Source organism: Anser anser, assembly GCF_964211835.1.
Source record: "Anser anser genome assembly, chromosome: 3".
NCBI classification, from domain to species: domain Eukaryota; kingdom Metazoa; phylum Chordata; class Aves; order Anseriformes; family Anatidae; genus Anser; species Anser anser.
This window is the reverse complement of record NC_139722.1, coordinates 58679623-58695338: the sequence shown is the minus strand read 5'-3', so window position 1 is coordinate 58695338 and position 15716 is coordinate 58679623. Positions and strand designations below refer to the sequence as shown.

General features: G+C 40.0%; 1 protein-coding gene across 6 annotated transcripts in view; it reads left to right on the top strand.

Annotated features, from left to right (window-relative positions):
• The window catches only part of PTPRK (protein tyrosine phosphatase receptor type K), a 422368-nt gene that overhangs the window by 190490 nt on the left and 216162 nt on the right, over nucleotides 1-15716 (top strand). For all 6 annotated transcript variants that reach the window (XM_083828076.1, XM_083828073.1, XM_083828074.1 and 3 more), the window contains exons 5-6: nucleotides 1711-1826; nucleotides 14435-14609. In XM_083828076.1, the coding sequence (XP_083684202.1) occupies nucleotides 1711-1826; nucleotides 14435-14609 (291 nt within the window). The remainder of the gene's footprint in view (nucleotides 1-1710; nucleotides 1827-14434; nucleotides 14610-15716) is intronic.

Here is a 15716-nt window from a genome sequence, read left to right as displayed (position 1 = left end):
TGTGGACTGCTGAGTTTTCATCACTTGATCACAGATGTTCTTTGTTCTTTCAATAGCATTTCTGTTATAGCTTCCAGGGTAAAATGTAGTGCAATAGCAATTTACCTGGGTAAAATCTTTGTCTACCAGAAGTATTGCACAAATATAGAAGCAGAAATTCTTTAGTGTCCTTTAATGATAACCGTAGCTGGTGTGCATGATAAAATTGGGTTTTAATGTTAATATGTATATTCACTGACCACAGAAAACTGAGTTGGCAGTTGCATGTGGGTTTACCAGATTTCATGTCCTTTCTTACTTGGGGTAATTACAAAAAAAAAAAAAAAAAAAAAGGCTTCCAGCTATCAAACTGTAGAAGGAAGTTTTTTTGGTTTTGTTGGTTTATTTTGTGGACAGACTTAAGGAATTTGTTTGCCTTTTCCTGTTTAATCCTAGGCAAAATTACACACATGCAAACCCAAGTTATGTTAATTGTGTTGCACACACAAAAGTTCTGAGGAAGAAATTATTACTGACACTTGCTATCACGTTTTTGTGTGTGTGTGTTGCTGTTCATTTGGTTCTTTTCCACTCTTCTGATCTTCCCTAGACATCTCCTTTCTCAAATGTAATTTCATTGTAGTGTGCCTCATGGCTCATAATTTAATTGCTTTCTGAAAAGATAACACCACAACAAACTTCCTTCTCCAGATTTGTGAGAAGATGGTAAATGATAAAGTTTCACTGGCAACCTCGCACCTTGTTTTCTTCTACCCCAAGTCTGTTAAGACCACAGCTCTCATGAGCTACCAAGCTTAAAGGGGTATTTGAGTTACTTCTTTATATTTTAGCCACCCCAACTATCTGATCTCAGTATTCAGCAAAACTCTCCTTGTCTTCAGTATCTGGCTTTGTTTTCTCCCTCATTTTTGCAATTACCAGATAAGGTACTTGGGCATGGCCAGGACAGCAGATTATCAGCATGACACAGTATTCAGATAAGCTTTTCTGTGCTGATGTTTCAACCTTTTTCATTCCACTTGTCGGTTTGTGTTTATTTTACTCTAAGCACAAAGAAATAGCAGCTCAGCAGCTATTTTAGTTGGTGGTTCTTGAGAAAGGAATGGGTGAGAGCTGTGTAATATACCCATTCCTCAAATGTGTCTGTCAGCTTCCTATGTCTAATAAATCCTTCAGGTGGTCATGCCACAGAGCTTTCCTAGGGGTTTTGCCAGTGTGGGAAATAAATTTATCAGCTACTGAAATATTATGTTCAACAGCAGAAAATGATTTCATTTAGTAAAAGAATGGAGCTCAAAATTACATTGCAAATAATCTGAGCAATATCTATGTTTTTACGTGAGCAATATCCTTCTAATTGGCTTTTTCTCAGTATGACGGATTTTATACAATTGAAATTCTTTGGGATAATTTTTGTAATGTGCTACTGACATTCTGGCATTTGATCTCCTTTTCTTGGCTTTGATTTTTAAAAGACTTTATTATAACTCATGCATAAAATAAAGTAGTAGGATCACCAGAGGAGAAGGGAAAGGACTAAAAGGACTCTTTCTTCTTGAATTGAGATGAAACAAATCATTTTCTTTCCTCTGTTGCTGTTTTCCAGCCAAAGGTTGTTATAATATGCGTCTTTGGGGAGACAATAATGTTGCTGGTACCTTTTTTTTAGCAATAAGTGTTATTTGTACTTTTTGTTTTCCACCTCTGCAGATAAATCTCCACATTTCTTGAGGCTGGGGGATGTAGAGGTCAATGCAGGGCAGAATGCTACATTTCAATGCATTGCTACGGGGAGAGATGCAGTGAATAACAAGTTATGGCTCCAGGTAAGGCCAACTCATCCAAGTCTATTTGGCTAGAGGACAAAATGCTTTCTGGAGGGGAAGTATTTAAATTCCTTTTTTCTTCTGCATGTAAAACATTTAATTTAAATAAATTTTATGTTGGAGAAAGTTGTAATGGAGAAACTTGTAATCAGTTCTATAATGTTTAAAAGCCTTGAATTAAAAATTATTGACAAAATTTTAGTGGCCAATAGAGGAAGGTTGTTCTTTAAGGCATTTTGGTCCTGCTACTTGTAAATAAGTTCCTCTGTTTGTATCAAAATTTATTACTGTTAAGTACATACAATTGGCATTTGGTGTCTAGTAAAACATACATGTAATGCAGTTGTCATACATTTCTGTACGTTTTCAGAACTTTAAAGTACATAGTTTTTGGCAAACATTCTTTGAAATGGGCTATAATCAGAATTATTTTAATTTTTTTTTCAAATATACTTCTGAAATGAATTATAATCAGTCCTTCAGTGTGTTTGGTTTTCTCTTATTAGAGAGTGAGGCTGACAAATCTTCAGTAACAGTTGCATATAGACATGTCATAAGCTTCAAATGTAAAAAAAAAAAAAAAAAAAAAATATTTTTAATAGGAGTATTTGATTAGGAAAATCTGACATGCAAAATGTATTGCCAGACATATGTCTGCAACATTAAAAAAAAGGGACAAGCATCAAACAGTAGCTGCACTGCATTTATCAAAAAGGTATCTTATCAGTAGGAAGGATTTGTACTCTGTCTTTGAGTAGTAACTTGTTTAAATTGAGCATGTATAAAATGCTTTCATTGAGGAAGAGGAGTTTGATTTCAGAGACTTGCCAAAGAGAGCACATAAGGGACACAAACTGAAATTAAGCTGGCATGCTATACCAAAGACAGGACTATAACAAGAAGAGCATACAAGAAAAAATGTAAAGCACCACCTTCAGTAGATAATTGGTCAGAAAGGGCTGACAGCCAGCCAGCTGGAAATCTTCCCTATCACTTGGTCCTGTGAGTCAGATAACTCTGACAGATTATCCGTGCTTACTTTCAGGCCCTTGAGAAGCCCAGTTAGCAGCCAGACAACTCAGAAAACATATGTTTTGTCCCTTCATGTACTTTGTGGGTGTTTTTTTGTGTGTGGATCACAGATGTGGTACTTCCTGACTGTGCAAAAGATATCTTTGACGTTGGAATAACTCCGCTTGTGCTTATGAAGCACTTTGATATTCTTAAAGATACGTTGCTACTCAAATCATATGCTGGAACTTGTATTCACCTGCTTGTTTTCTCTTAAATAATGCCCTATTTTCACCAGTTTAAAGGTGAACCATATTTTTTTTTTTTCCTCCTTCATTGTTCCAACCCTCCATCCTACTTCCCAGGTATAAGTGCAAACCTTCCACTTTCCTACCTCTGAACAGATAACACAGCAAGTTCCTGCTGTTATGCTCAGCTAATAGTGAATTGACTCCTTTTCCTTAAAACATAGGGTGGATATATATGAGGCTTCATGAGACTCTGAAGTGTGACTTGGAAGAGGTTCACTTTAGCCTTTGACTGAACCACAGATTCATAAAGCCTGGATACCCAGCAAGGAGGAGCCAGCAGATCAAATCAAAAGCCTAAGTAATTGTTTTTGAGAGCCCTGAGCTGAAACATTCTAGGAATGTATTTTTCTCATAACAACAAAGGCCAATGAGGAAAAAAGAAAAAATAAAGACCAATGGAAAAAAAGACACTTTTCAAGTACACTGTGTTAGAGAAAATAGCTTTTGGTCATGTCCCTATTGAAAGAGAAAAGATATTTCCTTGGGGGCAGGGAGCAGGAGGAGGGAAGAGAGAAGAAGAAAAAGTAGCATACAAGTTGCTATTAACAGTTTTTGATAAGTAAAGATCGAAGGTCCAGTCTGGGACACTAGGACTTCTTATATCTGAAATGATCTAAGATCCTGTTTGCTTGCATTGAAGTAACAGAGTTGTGCAGGTACAGATTTCATTACAGAATCTACCACTGCTCTCTGGCTCTCCCAGCCCTCTGCAGAGAGGGCCTGAGGTAAATTCAGCAGCAGGGGGAAGCAGCCACCCTGTCTTGTTTTCAGAGTTGTGCTGTCTCTGGGTGCGGTCCCCCAGCTGCTTCAGCTGGGCATAATCAGAGCTGCGGCAACCTCAGCTTCTCCCTCCCCGTCCCTTCTGTGCGCTGACACTGGAGCTTTTGCAGCTTTCCAGTAGGTCAGTTCAGGAAACTGATCTGGCTGAAAAGGATTTTTGTTGTTGTTGCTATTAGGGATGGGGGGGTTATTTTATTTTAATCTTTGTTGTTGTTTTAGGGCGGGGTGTGTGTCTGTTGTGTTTTGTTTTGTTTCCTTTTAGCTTGATTCACGTCTGAATTACCTAACTATATAAAAAGTGCCAGCAGATGGGAAAAGATGGTGATATTTGGTCAGAAGCAGGGAAGAGTAAAGTGTTGTAACAACCAAAGCTGAAGTTAAGAGTGGATCTCAGTAGGGTGTCACATTGTAGTGACCTGACTACAATTTTCCAGTTAGTGGGGATAAAACCCTGGTAATACACAGATGATCTGTGTGCGTGCACATTTCCACTGTTATGTTTGTTTCTGTGTGTATATATAAATTAAGTGCACATACCTTTGTGTGGCTGAAAATAAAAACAGATGAAAATAGGCACAGCATTTCAATACACTGTTTTTGAGTGTTTATTGCTGTAACAAGTCTTCATCAGCTCCATTTTCTACAAATGCGTATCTGTAAAAATTTCAGACAAAAGCAAATTAACATTGAATTGAACTTCTTCTGACTTTCATTAAGGTAGATTTTGCTTGTATATTTGTTTTTAGATTGTAGCTTGTCTCCTGTGTCCCCTTTCATACCCCTTCCCCTCCCAGCCCTGCATTTTGCAGCCCCACCGGACCAAGGTCTGGGACAGTCAGAGCTCTGGCATTGAAAGATAAGCAGTAAAGATACCAGAAGTTGTTAAAAGTTGCAACTGCATTAATATAAAACAAATATTTGCACAGATAAAGAGATTTAACTGGTTGAACAAGATGATCTGAAACATACATTTTGTGGCTGTGAATACTAGGTGTGGGAGCAGGATAGCACCGCAGCACTTAATTTTTTTCCCCCACTTTTTCAACATGATATAGTATCCAATCTATTACAGTTGTGAGCTGAAGCATTTTCTTCATGGCCTACAATTATTGGCAAATTCTGAAAGAATTTCAAAGTCCTTAGGTTTTGTTTAAAGTGAGCATTGATTTTCTTTTTGAAACGCATTCAGTCTTGGTGTGTATTATCTTTTCACCTACCATCACCGTCTGAATGTAGTGCTGCAGGCTTCTTTCCCAATATTTTTTCCTCTTAAAATTTCCACTGTAGTATGTCACACACTAATAACTTTAGGTTGCTGCCACTGTACGCGCTGAGGCGTTTGGGTTGTGTGATGTTTCCCCACACCCGTGATGGTAACCTGGCATTTCTACCTGCTATGCTGTGGTGTGCTTTGCTTTATAGGTTTCAGGAGTTAGCAGTAATGTTTATTGAAAATCCTTTCCTTAGGAGGTGAACATAAGCGTATGTGCATATGTAATCTTAAGGATGCTATAGAATAGGTATATGACATCATAACAGGCTGATCAGTTGTTGCCCACTTCTGCTGGTTTTCTTTTTTTAAAAAAGCCTATGAATTTTGTTTTTTTTTTAAGACACTTCAAGAATAGTAATTCTTTTATTAACGTTTGATGTACTTTGCTGCTTTTTATTCACATTAATTTGCTCAATTAGTATAAATACAGCCCCCTTTTTATCCTGGTTTTGAGTGACAGAGAGAGAGAGAAAGAGAGAGAGAGAGATGCCATGCATTCCAACAGGGCTAGGTCAATAAATACCCTTGCAAATAAGAGTCAGTTCTGCACGTTAATGCTGTTTTCAGGATGGATACGCGTTAAGTATTAAATATTTGAAAGAGCAGCACACAGAGAACAATCTAAACATTAAAATGCGGAGATTGGGCTGGGGCGGCTTCTTGCCTGTTTTAATCTCTCTAGTGTGTGAAGAAAGCTTCCATGGTTTTAAGCTTCATTTCTTTACTGAGACAGTGTAGAAACAGGATTGCCTGAATGGAATAAATGGCATTTTGGTACACAAAGACTCCAGAAAGCAGTGTATGTATTGTCCAGCATTTGTTCTGTGGATCTGATTGGGGTATCAGAGCAATAGGGTTTTTTGCATAATCAGGCTGTGTTTAACTGCTTCCTGCGCTGGGAACAATTGTGACTCCCATAAGCCCAATACGATTTTCAGTGTCTTATCGATGTCCAGTTTAACTGGACACTCGCACAGCGCAGAGAATAGAGCTTTTTGCTTGAACATCTGTTAAACCATATGTCTTGGCACCTGGTTCAGATGGCGATAACTGCAGCACTAATGAGTCCATCCATCATTGCTGAGCTCTGCATTAACACAGCATTGGATTAGGGAAAGCGGCTTGTTCTGGCTTTGCAGCCGGATGTATTTTGCCATGGTCTTCGGTGATGCCATTTGCTCTGGTGAATCTGAAATTCAAAGGGGGGAGCGCACGTATTTAAATGTTTAATACGTGCCTGGTAATCCTGTGCAGCTTGTCATCGGAGCCGTGGCGAGTGGGCCAATCTGTCAGCAGTGGCTGTGGGCGCTGGCTAGCGGCCGCCCCACTTGGGCTGCCAGGGCTGGCAAGTCAGCCAGCGCCGCTTCTGCCCGCGGAGAGGCTCATCAGCATTAATGCGGTCTGATCCAGCCCCTCTCTCCGCCAGAGGAAAATGTCGTTCCTTGCGGAATAACAGATAATTAAAGCAATTGCCTGAAAGTAATAATTGAAAAAGTGAAATTAGAAAGCATTATGGAAAATAAAATGCAAATTGCTGTAACAACAATGGAGTCGGGCTGACCTCCCAGCAATGCCAACTGTTACCGGATGATGAAAGACCGTCTGCACGGCTCGTTTGTTCGTGCCCGAACAACTGTCCCTACCATGCTCCTGTTCTCGAGGAAGCTGCCATGGCCCCTAATGCCGTGCTTAACGGGATATTGGGTTGCGGTGTTGGTTGCCATAGCGCATGATTTGACGTGCATCATTCATCTGGTTTTCGGTGGTTAGGTACTAACCCGCTAGATACTGCATGTGTGTACTCTTTAAAGAGGATTCGGGCTGAGCACCTGCAGAGGGTGTCCTCTGATGATGCATTTGGGCTGATCGTTGTGTAGGAGCAATACAGCATTGCAGGATCTTAAACTGGAAAGTGTATATGCAACTCGTGCCTCAAGCAGAGGGCTGAAGGGGCTCATCATTGACTATTCCTTTTATGAAAGGATGGTATTTCCCTCCTAGGAAGGAAGTTGTGCCGCACGATTCCTTTCTTCTCACTGTATCCAGAAGTGGAAGGAATGGATCGTTATCCAGCACTGGGCTTTTGAGAATGGGCCTTGGGCCTTTAACATAAACTCCTTAGCCGCTGATGAGCGTTTGGAGGCTTGCATACTCTTGCTCTCAAAGGAAAAAAAATAAATAAAAAAAATTATATGTAATAGGAAGATCCCATCCAATTTAACTTTGTATCATCTAAGTTTGTGTGTTTTCACTTGGAAATTTTCATAGACAACTTTACATATTGAGATCCTTTGCTTTTTGACAGTTAGTTAACAGGTTAAGATGCTGTTTTGTTAGGCTGATAAAACAGTTGCTGTTGAAGTGCACCTTCCCGTTCCCTGTTTTCATGACATTTGAAGGATGTTTTTTGTTGATTCTCACAGATTTTACAACCCCTGACAGTTAAGGGGAGCTGAGTAAGTTCTGAGTGTTTAAGAAGCTTTGCCGTTTTGCTTTTTGCTTTCACAGAGTCTAAGGGAAGTTAAGAAAAGGTGTTTCCAGATGCCTCCTTACTCCCCTAAGGGTTTCAGCCACGGAACTGCAATGGAAACTTTTGATCTCATTTTTGTTCTTAGCTGTCAAGTTTGATGCTTCGTGCTGTTGAACTGAACTTAGTGAGTCAGGCCTGCTTGCCCTGCAGAGGAGTTGAAGCCAGGGCATCCTGCAGAGGCTGCAGGAGGAGTGGTGGCCCTCTGAGGAGCTGCTGAGAGGCTGCCACGGCCTCTGGGCTGGCTTCGAATCATCAGTGTTGTCTGCCTAAAACACATGCTAATTTGTGACAGTAAATATTACTGGTTATTGATACTGAATTTGTTTTTCTCAATAAAATGCCACTCATGGCTTACCTGTATCTTGATTACTAACAGTGGACATATAGCATACAAGTTTCTTTTCTCTTGCACATCAGGCTTGCACAGAAACTTCACTTTCCTCATTTTTCGCATTGTTGTTGCTTTCACTTATAGAAAGGTTATTTTGAAAGTAATCAGTGGAATAGCGAAACACAGAGGACAGGTCTCATCTTTTTAATGGGGCTTGTCTATTTTACCTGCAAGTTTGCCTCGGTGTATTTATGTTCTCTGATAGGCATTTGGGCTTTCCAAACATTTTTCAAAGAAGTATGAAAAGCTGCCTTGGAGTGATAAATCAAGGTGCTTTTGAGTGGCTTGACTGGTAGCTTGCTCTGGATTGCAGTTGCTGACTCTGACATGGTTATAAACAGTATTCACAAATGAAAAATACAGTATTCATAACTTCATATTTGATATTTTCCTCCTAACTTGTTTGTTTCACAAAGGTATTCTTATCTGTCTCTTCACTCTGTATCCACCTTTGATGCTACCTGTATCAACCCTGGACAAACTGTTCTCCCACTCTCCCCCCTCAGTTTATTAGCCTCTTGAATAAATATGGCAGTTTTCCCCAGATCCCTGGTCATCTTAGCCTTCAACAACACCAAATCCTGTAATCCTCCTGGTTTTAATTTAATTCTGCCCCAGTTAACTAATTCCTCCAGCCTGCATAGCTACAAGTCACGTAGTTTACACTGCAGCCTTTGGGGCTGCCGTCCCTGTAGATCCTCCCTAGGGATGCCACAGCTCTCGTCAAGGCTGGAGCACTGGGCGCTTGGGAGCTGTGCTGCTGCATCCTCCCATGGTCGGGCTGGAGGGCATTTCTTGGAGGGAATTTATTGACAGTAAATTCCTTTTGGGGCCTGTGAGCCTTGTCTTTTAATGCATGCATTCAGGTTGTCTCCTCAGAGGTGCAATATGCGATAGGTAGCTTTACACCCCAAGCCATAGTTTGCTCAAATAGCAATGAGATTTAATGAATTACAGAAGGATAAAATCAGATGGTGTACTAAGGTTCATTTGGAAAAGGATAAAATCAACTGTTGAGAATTGTTTGAGGAACTGTCTTGTGTTGGCTTTGGTAGTGTTTTTTTTTTTCTCCCTGTTGCAAATTCATTCTTTCATCATCTTCTAACTAATCAGATTTTTTTTAGACCTGAAGCATGAATGCAGTAGGTCAGAATGCCCTGCTCAAGGTGATATAGGTCTTTAATCATTGTGTCTAGAATTTATGCTTTTGTGAACTATTTAATCAAGAATTTTAGTTTTCTGAAAACTTTTTTTAATCTAGATTTTTGTGACGTGTTAGATTCAAAATAAGAGGCTTTAAAATGTCCAGGGAAAGCAAGTGTCTTTTTTATTTGTATTAGGATGGCCAGGGACACTGTATTATGGATTTTGCTATTCTGCCTCTGGTAGATTTTATTATAATAAAATAAGCTAGGATTGCCACCTCTGAAGGTACCAGATGGCTCTCAATTAGATTATTTCATGAGAACCATTGCTTTCTTCGATAGGAGGTTCAGTGCAGCCTGGGAAAAACTGAGCTTACCTCTAAGTGGACAAGTCTGAGTAACAGAAGTGCATGTTAACTGAAACATTTAAAATAATCTTGTACTCTTCTGTGCTGCAGTACAGTGTGCATGATAGAATTGGGCTCTGCACATTACTCAAAATTTTTAGTATATTTATGAGGAAAAAAAATCTTAGTCTGTTTTGCCATGTATTTGAGGAGAACAGCGAGTTAAAGCAGGTTATATTCATTCATTCATTCAACCATTTTCCCTCTTGCAAAAAGATGAAATTTCTGTCTTTACGCTATGAGTAAAAGCAAAAAAAAAACTTGGAGCATGTGATTTACAAATTCTCTTTTCCTCTAGACGTGAGAGTGTAATTCCCCAGGTTCAGGGAGAATTCTTCTCTCTGGTGAAGATTTGATTTCACATTTGGGGACAGAGTTGGTTAAACTCTGATCTTGCCCCCTGCACAGATCCTGCCCACTCTCTGCAGCTATGCAGTGAATTAGATCATGGACCCGTCCACTTGATAATGATGATAGGGAGAAAGGAGTGTGTTTTTCAGGAAGGATTTTTTTTCCCGGATCTTTCCAGATTTTCATTTTTCTGTATGAAGATAGAAGTGCAGACAGGGAGAGGGCAAGTGAGAGTGCTGCGGTGGGTGCTGCTGCCAGAGCGATGCGTGTCACTGCAGCTGAGGTGTTGACATCTTCTGATCTCTGGAGGCATACCAGAGTCCAGCTGAGAGCCTGAGAAGGCAAACAGGGCTGACTGTGATTGTTAACAGTGGAGCGGACTTATTTTAAGGTGTTTACACTAAGAAAGGGACAGAGATGTGTAAGGTTGAGCTGTCCTGCCTGATAAAAATCACTGTTAGGAGGAAAAAAAGAAAAAAGTTCAGGAGAATTCAGAGGGAACATCAGCATGGAAACATATGGTATCTTACTGGTGCTTAAAAACAACAACAACAACAAAAACAATTCAACTTGAGAAACAGAGGCAAGTAAGTTTTAAATATTTATTGGAAAACTAGAAATGTATATTAATGCTACCAATTAAAAAAGATGTTAGAGTTGGGATGTTTCTGGTCCCATTCCTGTTCTGGAAGACCCACTAAAATTTCATGTCATATTAATTAAATACTTGTTTTCTTTCATGGAGTGAAAGGTGCTCTCATTTTGTTGCCAGAAAATAAAAAAAGTAAATAATTTTAATAAAATCATGCTCCTATCACGTTAAAAATAACCTTGAAGTTATAGTCTTATTTAAAGTCATATATTTAAATAGTTGAAATTCCAGAATTAAGGAGGCTTTTTCACATGCTTATATTTCTTTTAATGGAGTGTTTATAGACTGTAGTTCTTGGTGAGGCCCACAGTTATTTTCAGCAAAGGAGAAGAGCTGCCTGGTGGTGACCTCTCCTAAATGAGCAATTCAGGGTTATCAAATCAGACAGCAAGGGGCTGGAGGAACCAAGGATCGCACAGGGTACAGCCATTACCTATTAGTATAACTCCACATTAATTTTAAATTGAATTTTTAAAACCTAATTGAGCAGCGTTTTCAAGCTCTGTGCAGTGTGAGCAGGACATAAATTGAAACAGTATGTACCAGGAGCCCTCTAATAAGCGGAGAATGCTACTGCCTTTCTTTCCTCTCCTTTAAAATCAGTAGTACTGCACTGACATTAAAAAGAAGAATTTAATTAAGAGATCGTGGCAGTGCATCTGAACTCTGACTGGTTAATGGCTCACCAATGTAAGGGACATACAGAAATAAATGAAGGGTATTTATTTTCTTTAACATTTGTTTTTAAGTGAAAAGTCTCTACTGTTTGAACTTTTCATGATTTTAATGACTGAAAAATACTTTAATGGGTAAGCTGTACATGAAAACACACTTTGAAGATGTAATTGTGCAGCCAGATTCCCAAGAAACAAATCCTAATATGGAGAAATTTGAGTATATATTCTAAGTCTTGTAAGATAAAGTAGTTGGAAATCACTGATGCAAACAGAAGAGGAAATCCTAGGTTTTGTTGTTGGAGCGGAACTGTAAAGCTTGTTAAATTTAATTTTGATTAATTGCTCTAAAAGTGCATAATTATTTAATTTTAAATAGGAGCCCAGCTCACTTGTTTCTCTAGCACGAAGTGTGCAGGCCAGCTTAAGTAAGCAAGTTTGGAGCTTTGGAGGGTGAATAATTGTGCACAGTGAGGTTTGTGACGGGCTGCTCTGCTGCAGGCTGAGAGCTTGGCATTGAAATTTAAAGCACTGGACTTCTTGCAGGGAGTCCTTAATTTTAGAAAACTGTCCCTGATGTTTATTTTTTTCCGTTACAAGCGAACAAGAATTATTACGTTACATGGGCTACTGTCGGGTCTACTATCATATCATGTTTAACAATATGCCTTCTGTTCATTACCTTCTGCTTGGTCATTTTAATAATGGCATGGCAAAGCTGTGCTCACCGGGGCAGCCTGGCTTCCCCTTGCTGGCTGCCTCTGTGCTGCGGGGAGGGGAGCATGTGCTTGGGGGGGCACAGCCAAGCAGGGGAGGAAAAAAATGCCATCGGGTTTGTGTATTTTAGTTACCTCAAGGCACCCGATCCAAGTTTCGTATTAAGTTATCATTCCAGAGAGTTCGAGTCATAGTTTGTTTAAGCCTCTGATCGAAACTGAGGGAGAAAAGGCAGCTAGAAAACCTTGCTTTCCGATGTAGCTTTCACTGTTGGGAGAAGCCAGCTCGGTGGAGGGGGAGGCGCGTCTCCTGCGAAATGAATTTGCTGTAGTTTAAGCAGCACTGAAGTAAAAGCCTTTAATATCACCCCTCATTTGCCTGATACTGAGATTTAACAATTTCATTGATCCTGTAAGTTCAGTAAGGCCTTGCATTCACAGGAGTCCTTTGCGAGCATCGGCAAACTTCCTTAATTCCTCTCAGTAGGAGGCAGGTGCTCGCAGAGCCGGTGCTGCCGCAGGGTGGGTCCTTCACCGCTCGTGCCTTGTGAGCACCCCTCGTGTAGCATCCACGTAATAAGAGGGTGTGGAAGGTTGCAGGACGGGGACTTTGCTTAAGGCAGGAGCTTTGTAAGCACCTTTTTGAAGCGTCTCGTTCTCCGTGTCCTTGTGAAGATCAGTGTGTACGTTTTGCTGGACGTGGTCCTGCCCTGCTGGCTCAGCACGGCCTGGGCCCAGCCTCCTCTCTGGCCTAACAGTGTTGGAGGGTGGTGGGGAAGCTGGGGGGGCTTTCCCAATCCCATGCGCTGAGGAAGAGTCACAGCAGTAAACCTGCTGCTAACAAAGGTAGACAGCACGGTCTTCCCAGCAAAAAGTCTGTGACCAGAAGGTTCACGTAAATGAACATTTTCACACAAGGCCTGCAGTGAAGCGAGGGAAGCGTCCTTTATGACTGCTGCAAGAGGGTTGCAGAGCTGAACATTCATCTTTTTAAAACATATTACTAGTTGAATCTAATACTTGTTAGCCAGTTTTAAGCAGAGCTCAACCCCTGGCTGATCTGCAGTGAAACCGTAGAGAGTGACTAACCCATGCTAGGATCACAAGTGGTAGATGTGAAATGAAGTGTTTTAATGTTATGAAGAACTCCTGACTGTGACAGAGGCCAGTTAATATACATGTGCAGCATTAACTCAATTCGTCTTTCTCCCTTTTGTGTTTTGCCACGGGCTTTCAGGTTATTAAACTCTGTGGCTCAGAAGCCCTGCTTCTTGTGTTAGACAGAAAGCTCTGAGTTTAAGACCTCAATAAAGATTCTCATTCCAGGGGTTGATTAGAGCTTAAAAATGTCCACAGATGTCACGTTTTGCCACGTATCGGGCTGCATATGCAGCTACAAAGGAAAATATAATGTCTTTCTGGTGACTGAGCAAAGCTGAGTGTTCAGAAACTGTGTCCTGGTATGGGAACACATGCAGTTGATCCATGGAAGAGAGAAGGGACATTTATACACTTGGTACGCGTTACTGTTCCTTTTTTGTTGTTTTCTTTTTTTTTTTCTGTTTTAAATGCTAACCTTTAGTGTAGAGTCTGTTTTTCAATTAAAATAAGAATTGAGTATTTCCTGTGAATGCAGGTGAGAACAAAGACCCCAAGAACAAAAACTGTTTCTACATTACTGACCTGTCCGCCTTCCCCACAGCTACAGGCAGATTAATTTTTGTGATTAATATATTTTTTCAGAGCTTCTTTTAATTTAGATATACATTTTTCCTTCCATAAGAGATTCCTTCCCTCCCCTTTTTATTTCAACTAGTTTCAGGTAAGTAGGTGGTGTGTAGTGTAACGAAGTTATAATTTTAGAATGTATTGAATTTGGACAAATAAAAGCATTAAAAAGGAAATGTTGCCTGGTTGATTAAAAAGAGCTATTGAAAACCTGTGAAATCCCTCAATGCCAGGTTTGTTGAAATTATTATTATTATTACAATACATCCGGTGTATCTATTACAATTTTATTTGAGGTTGAATGAATTTTCTTGGGAATGCAGCTGCTGCTCCTGGGCTCTCCTATGGTAGTTCCATCTGTGAAGCAATGGCAGTTGAGTACGGCACAGTCAGTCTTTTGTGTCAGTACAAAAGCCTGGCAGCGCTTTTTATCCCCAAACTTGGTTCTGAAATACTTTTGAGTACTTTTTGTCTCTTGGTGGGACCTCAACACTGAGCTCTTCTACCATGGAAAATGCAGCATGGGGTGAATGAGTTTGTGTAGTGGTGTTTTTTTATGTACTATTTGTATGATGACCATGATAAATGTCTTTTGTATTCTTACAAGATATCTCTGCCTTGGTTTCTCTTTTTTTTCAGAGAAGAAATGGGGAAGATATTCCAGTTGCTCTGACTAAAAATATCAATCACAGAAGATTTGCTGCTACCTTTAAGTTGCAAGAGGTGACAAAAACCGACCAGGATTTATACCGCTGTGTAACTCAATCAGAGAGAGGTTCTGGAGTGTCAAATTTTGCTCAACTTATTGTTCGAGGTAAAGTTTTGATCATTTTATCCATTTAAATGCTCTTAATAGCAGTGCTTTCCATTTATACCTTTTATTTAGCCTACAGATACCTTGATCTGATTATGCAAATGTAGCCCTATGAGGCTTCCAAAATGGTCATAAAACAAATCTGGTTTGCAAAGCTTCTTACAAGTATTTTCCATAGAATGTGTCTGCGTAAAATACCTGAATTTGCAATGCACGTAACGTGCTCTTTCTGTAGATGTACTTGTTGAACGTAAGGTGAAAACTGCCTAATGTTTCATAAATATTTTACAGAGATGGGAGAATCCACTGTAGGTAGTTAACATTTCCTTTTAAAATCTGTTGCAAAATCATACATTGTTCTGTTACCTGGGAGACAGGTATCTAAAAAGAGTTTTAAACTTTCACCTGCCCAAGGACTAAAAGCATTACAGAGATGTTCTAGGGATTTCCAACCTGTTAAGTAGGAGGAAGAAAAAGAAATGCTTGCTTTTTCCATTTGAAATACTTGCTTTCTTGTTTTGGTTCATTCAGAAGGCTGCTGGATTGCAACCATAATTAAGCGGGGCAATGTCAGGTTGATGTCGTATTTATTTATTCTGTTTGTGTTCTGGAAGCATGTCATCTGACCAGTGAAAGATATGGTCGAAAATAGGAATTCAGTTTTTGATTCTAAAATTTGCTTGCTATTTGGCCTGGGATAAGCCATTAAGCCTCTCCTTGACTAATTGTATCACCTGTAAAATTGTCCATTTCACTTAACTCTTATGTTTATGATGAAGCTTAATGTTTTAAAATGTGGAGAATGTTATATGGGTATACAAATTCTATTTGCGATGGTGCTGCCTAGTGTGGGGGCTGTTTTGGCTAGGTAGGTATGGGGCTGCGCCCATGAAGGGCTCTCGCTTGACTCCTTGGTTCAGCCACGGGTGGTTTGGGCAGTAGTCATCTGGGATCAGCTATGGGTCTGGAACCAGGTCAGGGAAAGCCAGTCCATCTTCAGCTTGTAGAAATAAAGGTAGCCTAGTAAATGCACTAAGATATTTGATATCTGGCATTTGCTGGCAGAGGTCGTTTTCCTGGGAGACCAGTTGATTGAGGTCAACTAGA